The 9496-nt window shown below is 49.0% G+C and overlaps 2 protein-coding genes across 2 annotated transcripts in view; one reads left to right on the top strand and one right to left on the bottom strand.

The window, feature by feature from the left end:
• Positions 1-355: 355 nt before the first annotated feature.
• On the bottom strand, positions 356-886 carry LOC137824774 (uncharacterized). Its single transcript, XM_068630452.1, has one exon. The coding sequence runs from the start codon at positions 884-886 to the stop codon at positions 356-358; it is 531 nt and encodes a 176-aa protein (XP_068486553.1).
• A 3853-nt stretch (positions 887-4739) lies between these two features.
• LOC137824773 (uncharacterized) overlaps positions 4740-9496 on the top strand; it is a 17679-nt gene continuing 12922 nt past the window's right edge. The window contains exon 1 of the mRNA XM_068630451.1: positions 4740-4970. Within this exon, the coding sequence (XP_068486552.1) occupies positions 4740-4970 (231 nt within the window). The remainder of the gene's footprint in view (positions 4971-9496) is intronic.

Here is a 9496-nt window from a genome sequence, read left to right as displayed (position 1 = left end):
ACTTTTGGTTTTTGTTTTAATTTGGGCTTGATGTTCTTCTTTTAGCTTTGGGGTTCTTTTATTTGGACAATTGGCAGCTATGTACCCAAACCCTAAACATTTAAGACATTTTGTGCTTGAAGGTTTGGTGGGTGACTTAGGAGTAGAGGTAGAAGGTTTGTCTTCAAAAACTTTTATAGGAAGAAGTGGTTTCTTTTGGAAAATGGAAGGAGAAGTTTTTGTAGAAATGTTCTTTTTATCCTTCCCTGAAGATTTGTAGAAGCCATCATGATGAGTAGTTTTGAAAGTTGTTTTCGTCAAAATATGTGATTCCACCTTGATGGCTAGGTGAACCAACTTCTTTAAAGAAGAGTACTCATAATTCTACAACATCTTTAATTTCTCTCCTTAAACCACTCACAAACCTAGTGATCTTTGACTCCTCACTATCATGCATATTTTTCTTAGTCTGAGTTGTTTCTAGATCTTCAAAATATTCGTCTACTGTCCTAGGTCCTTGATGAAGCCGTTGGAGCTTCAACAAGAGTTCCTTCCTATAAGGAGGAACAAACCGCACACGCATGCATAACTTTAAATCACTCCAAGACACCACAACTGGCCTCTTGTTTAGCTCAATGTCCATTACAATTTGTTGCCACCATTGGATGGCATGGTCTAAAAAAACTAGGGAAGTTAACCTAACCTTTTGGTCCTCGGTGAACTTATACACATTAAAGAGTTGCTCAACTTTAGCTTCCCATTCTAAATACAAAGTAGGGTCATTGAACCCACTAAAACTAGGTAACTTTACAAAATCAAAAGAATGTTGTGGTTGGTGGTGGTGTTGATGGTGCCGTTTTGCAAAAGTGTGCACTCGCCAATCATGTTCTTGACTCCCATAGTGCATGCATGGTCTAGGTGCTCTTGACGGCTCCAATCTCCTTTCTTGATTTTTCCTCGCTTGAGCTTCTTCTAGCCTTTGCAATCTTTTCGCTAGTTGGCTATCTGTTATAATATTATTACGAAGATAACAAATATAATTATTATTATTTAAATATGTTATCATATTATTCTGAAGATAACATAAATGATTATTATCATTTCAATTTGTTGTGATATTACCATGAAGATAACAAATATAATTGTTATTATTTAAATATGTTATTATATTATTTCGAAGATAACAAATATACTTGTTATTATTTGTGATCCTGCCTGTTGACCGGAACGCTGGAAACTGCCTCGTCAAAGGATCGACGTGCGCACCGCTTCACACCCCGTTCCTCTTCGAGATCCACCTCAAGAACCTGCAAAGAAACAGAGCGGCGCCGCTGCGGCCGATCGCACTCCAACGCCCAAGTCAGTGACCGAATCACCAAATACTAAGAGAACAAGAACCGTGCAAATCCTCTCTCACAGTCAGCTCTATAACTCGCAAGTGTAAAGAGTATAAACTGAACGTGCGTACCTCAGAAAGTTTGTTGAGAACTCTTATATACCTGGTTGTTTTCTCTCTCCTGGCAGTTACAGACCTGGACACGTGGCTCGCATCCAGTCGTACACGTGCCATCATCTGGAGCCTCCTTGACTTGGCGCTGCTTCTACTCTCATTTTGGCTAAGTTACTTATGCATGGTACTGCCCAGTGCATAGCTAACTTGGGAGTGCGATCTCTACTGGAGTTGGCGAGTTAGGGTGTCCTCATACACCTTCCCTGTGGTCTCGCCGGCCGCCTTCATAATTTGCTTCTCCTTCATCTTCGGCGATGTGCTTTCTCCGGCGATCTCCAACTGCTTGGTCGCCTGAGTTCACATCTGGCGACTTCATCTTTTAACCCGGTGATCGCCTATTCTGATATGCTGGAGATCGGAACACGCCAACTTAATAACTGGCGGCTTCACGAGCCCCCCGACTTCCTTCCCTTCTGCCAGCCTGGCGCCTTGCCAACACGCCTATACTGTAGCAAGATGCCACGTCATCACTCCCGACTACCAGGGCGGTACACAAGCCCCCCAGTCTTAAGCGAAGATTTGTCTAGCGAAAAGACTGAAAGAGTCACGTCAACACCGGTCTACGTGGCACTGACGCAGAATTCCAAACGGTTGTACCTTCTGCTTTTCTGACGCTCCACCAAACCCCTCACTCATCGCTCGACACGTGGCTTCATCAACGACTCTCTTCAGTTGCCGTTTGCGCTTCCTAAACCCATTTCGAAAAAACCCTTAAACCCATTTTCACTCAACACTGTTCCATCACTTTCCCTCGCATTCACGAACGCTCTAACTTTCTTCTGCGGAAAACTCTCAGCACTCTCCAGCATTCTGAATCACCATCCACCTTCATCGTCTTCCTGATCATTAAAAGGTACCTACTTTCCTTCTTCTGCTGGTTTTCCTTGCATTTTAACCGATTCGCATCATCCTGTAACTGCCTGGTGCATACGCTGTGGGTTGCTTTTCCATTTCTCCTTCTGCGTAACTTAGGGCTTCGTCAATCGTCGCAACGAACCTACATTCGTTCGTTTTTCACCTTCCTTCTATGATCGAGTCAGCCTCTGTAACCCCTGATCATTTTTCCTTTTCTTCTTCCTTTGCAGCTGCAACCATGACTCGCACAAAGATCACCCCGAATCCTCCTCCTTCATCAAGAAACCCCCCTTCTCAAGCACACGATCCACCACGAGTTCGTGGCGCTTCATCTTCCCAGGCTGAAAGGCCTGCGTCTTCCCGTCCTGTCCTGGCCCAGGCGACTCCACCTATCGCCGAAGGAGCCCCCGTTCCCTTGCCAGACTTCAAAACCTTGTATCCCTGGGCCAATTCGACCCTTCTGAGGGAGACATCCTCTGTGAACACCGCGGGAGCAGTTTTGCGGCTGACTAAGGGGGATGAGCCTCATCAATCATTTCATAAGGAGCACGACGAAAAGATGATGGTGTTGCCTTGCCCCCCCGATCTGCCTGTTTGTGCTGATGACAAGGTGAGCGCCGACGGGCCCTTCTGCTTCGTCTACACGACCTTATTGAAGAAGGTGAAGCTCAAGTTCCCTTTCACCCGATTCGAGAGGGAACTCCTTACCGAGCTCAACATTGCCGCCGCCCAGCTTCACCCCAACAGCTGGGCGTTTGTTCGAGCTTTTCAAGTGATGTGCGACCACCTGGGGTTGCCCGCATCCGTGGATGTATTCCTATTTCTCTTCGAAGCCAAGCACCCAGGAGACCGCCTGTGGGTTAGCTTGAACGCGATTGCTGGGAGGTCCATCTTTGCTATCTTCCAGCAATCCTACAAGGACTGGAAGGGAAAGTTCGTCCAAGTGCGCGCTAATGACAAGGACGCCTCCCTTCTCGACGGCTTTCCCTTGTACTGGGTGGACAAGGGGAAGAAAGAGTCCAAGAGTTGCTTCAGGAGACCCAGAAGTCCTGACAACATGGGAGCATTGGACAGAGATCTCTGTCTCTTCTGGAAAAGGGTGGCGGACGCCAACATTACTTTCCTTACCACCACCTTGATCTGCTTCGAATTCTACGAAGACCAGCTAGAAATTCGAATATGTTAGAACATTAAAAACTGTTGTTTTAATACTGCTTCTGTTTAGCTATTTCTGGGCGTCTTGTGCGTTATGCGCAAGACTTTGGTTTTATCTTTCCTGCACATATCATCTGCTTTGCTGTGTACTACCTTATGCACTTATTTTTTCCTTGAGTTAACCCATGCATTCTCGTTCCATGCAGATAACATGTTGGGCAAAGGCATGCTCGCTGAACTGAAGGCGCTCGCCCGAAACCACGGGTTGGCGACGGGTTCTCAAACGGTGCCCAACTCGGTGGTGGAGACAGCCATCGTCCACGGGCGATCACCACCCAAGGAACCTGCCCAACGCAAGAAATTGGTCCTCAAGAGACCTAAAAGGAAAGCCCCTCAGGTGATCCACGAGGAAGAGGAAGAAGATGACGAGGCCACCGAAGACGGTTTGGTCTCAAAGAGGAAGAGGGTGGCACCTTCTTCACCGCCTGCTCCATCCCCTCTTCCAACCTCAACACCTCCATCGACGCCTGCTCCTCCTCCATCATCGCCACCCCCACAGGCTCCTGCCTCACCAGTCCAAGCGGTCCCACTGGCCACTGCGCCACCTGCAGTTGAGGCCCAAGAGCCAAATTTCATGGAGGACCCCCCAAGCGCCTCTACACCATATGTGTCAGCTGGAGGGGGTCCCCCTTCAAACGCCTCAGCTGCAGAAGATGCTCTAATCGGGGATGAGGTTGCTCATACCTCTCCGATTCTGATCACCGAATCCCCGATTCCGTCGCCACGCCAAGAAACGCCTACTGAAGAACCCGCTAAGGAAAGTGGCGACGAGAACCAACAACAGGCTCACCTGGTGCCTTTCCAAGCAGCAAACCTCCCTTTGGAGGTCACTAGGATGTGGGAGCCTCTGTCTGCTAAGCTGAAGACCATAGCAGAAGATATCCCGGCGATCATAACCAGAGCTGTGGAGAGCTCAACCAGGAGGCTCCATGACGACCTCTTCAACCTCAAAACCGAAAACAGCACCATGAGGGTCGAGGTGGAGAAGTTGTCTTTCAGCCTGACGCTCGCAGAAATCGAACACTCCTGAGTGGAGGATGCAATGAACACCGAGCTCAGGCTGGCGCGCAAGGAGGCCGCTGACCTTCGCCACAAGGTGCATCAACTTGCTCAAGAGAAGGTCGAACTGGAGAGCAAGATTGTGCCCCTTCGCGTCAGGGTGGTTGACCTGGAAGCTCTCATGAAGGCCGACGCCGTCAAGGTGCAAAAACTAGAGAAAAGGTCAGCCGACCGAGAGACCCTCCTTGGGCAGGTGGAAAAGGCGAGGGACGACGCCATAGCTGATCTTGCCAAAGCCAACGAAGAGAAAGGAAAGGCAGTTGCTGAACTGGCCCAAGCGCAAGCGGAGTCCAAGAAGGTTACTGAAGACCTTCTCCAGGCTCAAGAGACCAATGAACAACTCAAGAAACAGGTTGAAGAGCTGGAGAAACAGAATAAAGAGCTGAAAGAGCAAACTGAAGACCTCAAGAAGCGGATTGAGGAACTTCAGAAGCAAATTGAAGAACTCAAGCTGAACTCTGCTCAAATTCTGGCTGCTGGATTCGAAGCTGCGCGGGAACAATTTGCTTGCCTGTTCCCCGACCTGGATCTCAGCATGGTGTCGCTGAACAATGAAGTGGTGGATGGAAAAGTCGTTCCTGCTGAAGACTAATCAACTCTTCTTCATCTGCTACCTTTGTGCTTTCCCTTGTATTATAACTTGTAATAAACTTTATGTCCCTTCGTGTATATGCTCTGAACTGTTAACTGTTAATGACAAAGGCTACGTTTTTCCTTTTATAACTTCTTCACTCGCTTCAACTTTCCTTGCTTGTTTAATTTCAAAGAAATGACTTAGGAAAACTGTAGGTATAACCTTTGACTTAACTGCTTCGGATCACTTCAGCCTTAAGCAACAAACACTTAACAATTCGTAACCTTAAGGCAATTAACCTTATCGTAAAAATATCCCTCAAGCGATGAACTGTAACTCAGTTACTGGCTTAAACACCGCTCCACTCGACCTGCTTCATCAAACAGGTGTTTTAACCTTCTCGCCGCTGTTTGAACTCTTCCTGATCGCCAAAGACTCTTGGTGATATCAGCTTCTTTCTGGCCTCATGCTTTGGCCATTGCTTCTTTGTCTGGGGGTAGAAACGCCTTTTAGGATCCTTCTTTACCTCCCTGAACTTCAAAACAAAAGACCGGGTGACTAGGCGTTCTCTTCGAACCTACCTTAGCCACCTTCCAAACTTCTTCCACCCTCTGCGCCATACCTGAACTCGTTCGAGACGAGAAGGATTTTATCTTGCCTAAGCTCGCATGTAGGCGAGAAGGTCTTTAACTCGCCTGAACTCGCTCATCGGCGAGAAGGTCTTTAACTTGCCTGAACTCGCTCATCGGCGAGAAGGTCTTTAACTCGCCTGAACTCGCTCATCGGCGAGAAGGTCTTTAACTCGCCTGAACTCGCTCATCGGCGAGGAGGTTTTTAACTCGCCTCTACATTGCCCCAGGGGTTACATCCTCTCGGCCCCAGAAACACGGAGGACTTTTTACTGGCGCCTCTACATTGCCCCAGGGGTTACATCTCCTCGCCCCCAGAAACACGGAGGACTTTTCACTGGTGCCTCTACATTGCCCCAAGGGTTACATCTTCTCGCCCCCAGAAACACTGAGGACTTTTTACTCTTCCTCGCCTGCACTCGCTCGACGGCGAGGAGGTCTTTATCTCGCCTCAGAACGCGCGAGGGCATTGAGGTCTTTCATCTGGTGCCTCCGATCGCCGAAAGACGATGAGGACTTTAAAACTTTAACTGGTGCCTCCAATCGCCGAAAAACGATGAGGACTTAAAAGCTTTAATTGGTGCCTCCAATCGCCGAAAAACGATGAGGACTTAAAAACTTTTTAGAAAACATGCGATATATCTTTACTTGCCTTAAATCACGTACAAGCGACAAGGTCTTTCTTCAAAACTTTTGGAAAAAAGCAAACATGCAATCTGAAAACGCCTTATACTTCGAAAACTCTTCTTTTATTGGGTGGCCTCATTAAAAACCCTCCTTAGGGAAAAAAAGAGTGCCCCCTTCAAACTGTTTCATCAGAGACATTGTAATATGACCTTTGTGTTTGTCTTTACTTACAAAGCTCTTAACTATAGTACAACTTCAGGTGCGTGGCGTTCCAGGTGCGAGGAATCGCCCCTCCTTCCAGCGTCTCTAAGCGGTAGGCGCCGTTCCCGAGCGCCTCGGTTATTCTGAACGGTCCAGTCCACTTGGGCGACAGTTTATTCTCCATCTCGTACTGGTGGGCCTTCCTTATCACCAGATCGCCCTCTCTAAACTGCCTTGGCGTCACCTTCGAGTTGTATCTTCGTTCGATCCTCCTCTTCACCGCCTCAGCTTTCAGTCTCGCCTCTTCCCTGACCTCGTCCAGTATATCCAGGTTCAGCCTTCTCTCTTCATTCGAGTCTTCCTCTACGAAGTTCTGGAATCTCGGCGAGCTCTCCTGGATCTCTACTGGAATCATGGCATCACACCCATAGACCAAGCTGAACGGGGTCTCATGGGTTCCTGACTGCTCGGTGGTGTGGTACGCCCAGACTATACGGGGTACCTCCTCAGCCCAACTTCCCTTGGCTTTCTCAACTCTTCAGACCTCTCAACAACACCCGATTAGCTGACTCCACCTGGCCGTTTGTCTGAGGGTGCTCGACGGATGCAAACACTTGTTGAATTCCCACCCCTTCGCATAGCTTCTTCAACAGGTGGCTTGCAAACTGAGTCCCATTATCCGACACCAGGCGTTTAGGCACTCCAAACCGGCACACGATGTTCTTCCACACGAAACCTTCGATCTTGTGTGCGGTGATCTGGGCCACTGGTTCTGCTTCGATCCACTTGGTGAAATATTCAATCGCCACCACCAAGTACTTCATCTGCCTGATCGCCAGCGGGAAAGGTCCCAGGATGTCGATTCCCCAGGTATGAAATGGCCAAGGGCTATAAATCGACTTCAACTCCTCGGGAGGCGCCTTATGCCAATCGGCGTGCTGCTGGCATTGTTTACAACATTGGGCATACTTCTTGCAATCTTCTCTCATGGATGGCCAGTACTATCCTGCACGGAGAGTCCTCGCGGCCAGAGCTCGACCCCCGACGTGGCTTCCGCATATACCTTCGTGGAGCTCCGCCATGATTCTCGTGCACTTCTCGCCGTGTATACATTCCAGGAGCGGGTGAGTGAACCCAAACCTGTACAGATCGCCATCAATCAGGGTGTACTTGCTAGAATTCTTCTTTACCTTCCTAGCCTCAGTCGGATCCAGCGGGAGAAGGCCATCTGCCAGGCACCGCTTGTACTGTGTTATCCAAGTGTCTGGCTCATGGGTCGCGCAGACCTGCATCACGTTCACCTTCTCTCCCCGGCAAGCTCTAATTCTCGGCGATCTCAGAGTTTCTTGCGTCAGGGACTTATGGCTTCTCGCGGCTTTCTCCGTCGACTTGCTGATCTGAAGGACCAGGTGATCTGCCACAAATGCTCTCGGCGTCTTCAGAGTTTCTTGAATCACCGTCCTCTGCCTACCCCCCTTGCCTGAGCTGGCGAGCTTAGCAAGCAAGTCAGCTCGGGCATTCTGCTCTCTGGGCACATGTACTACTTCAAAGGAGGCAAAGGAACTCTTCAATTCCTACACAAACGCCAAGTAAGCCGCCATTTGTGGATCTTTAGCCTGGAACTCGCCTGTTACTTGCCCCGTGACTAGCAGCGAGTCACTCTTAGCCATCAGCACCCTAGCTCCCATCTCCTTGGCCAGCAGAATCCCGGCGATCAGCGCCTCATACTCTGCTTGATTGTTACTGGCTTTGAAGGCAAACCTCAGAGATTGTACGATCAGCACGCCGTTGGGTCCTTCCAATATGACTCCAGCACCGCTGCCCTGCTGGTTCGACGATCCATCCACCGAAAGTACCCAATGGAAATCGTCCCCTTCAACTCGCGTTGCCTCAGATGAGAGCTCGACCACGAAATCTGCAAAGATTTGCCCCTTGATCGGGCCTCGGGGCTTATATTTAATGTCAAACTCTGACAACTCTACTGCCCACTTCACCATCCTTCCCGCAACGTCAGGTTTCTTCAAGACCTTCTGGATGGGCAGGTCAGTCATCACCAGTATTGTGAAACTATGAAAGTAGTGGCGCAACCTCCTCGCCGAAAATACCACAGCCAGCACAGCCTTCTCCAGGGCCTGATATCTCGTTTCTGGGCCCTGCAACACCTTGTTCACAAAATAAATAGGCTTCTGAGCCTGATCTTGATCCTGGGCGAGCACCGCACTCACCGCCCTCTCAGTTACAGCAAAATACAACCTGAGAGGGATTCCTGATCCTGCCGGCAACTTGAACGTGGGTGAATCGCTTCGTAACACTTTCTGCCCTGTCTTCGCGACTGTGTCTCCTGAAGAATCACCTTCTGAACTCTCTCTCTCAGATGTCTTCGAAATGTGACCTGCAAAATACACAGACGGCGCCTCTAGCGGCCGTTTGCACTCCGACGATCAAGTTAGTTCAACAGAACCACCAGAAAACTGGAAACTTAGTAAAAAACGTGTGTATCAAAAAAACTTGCACTCTGTTTTTTACTCTCTCCTTTTTTTTTTTCCTCCCCACTCTCCCTCTGATTCTGTCTTTTATCCCTCTTTCCCTGCTTCTGGGCATAACAGAATTCTGTTATGCTTTTCTGGCATGTGTCAGAACCCTGTCGTACTTTTCAGAGAAAGCGTACCTTCAGAATCAGCAATGGGGAGCGTGAGAGTCTGCGCATGTCTGCGCTTGGCTGCGCCTGTCTGTACCTTTAGCGGTACGGAGTGCTCTTTTGTCTGGACCGCACCCCTCTCAGATGGTGACACGTGGAGGCCTGCAACTCACATCTAACCACACACGTGTCACTTACTGGAAGGGCTC

The sequence above is a fragment of the Phaseolus vulgaris genome, chromosome 8 (genome assembly GCF_000499845.2).
Source record: "Phaseolus vulgaris cultivar G19833 chromosome 8, P. vulgaris v2.0, whole genome shotgun sequence".
NCBI lineage: Eukaryota > Viridiplantae > Streptophyta > Magnoliopsida > Fabales > Fabaceae > Phaseolus > Phaseolus vulgaris.
This window is presented reverse-complemented; position numbering and strand designations above follow the sequence as displayed.

Coding starts and splice junctions, on each gene's coding strand:
- LOC137824774 (XM_068630452.1), bottom strand. CDS start 886: ATGCACTATGGGAGTCAAGAACATGATTGGCGAGTGCACACTTTTGCA.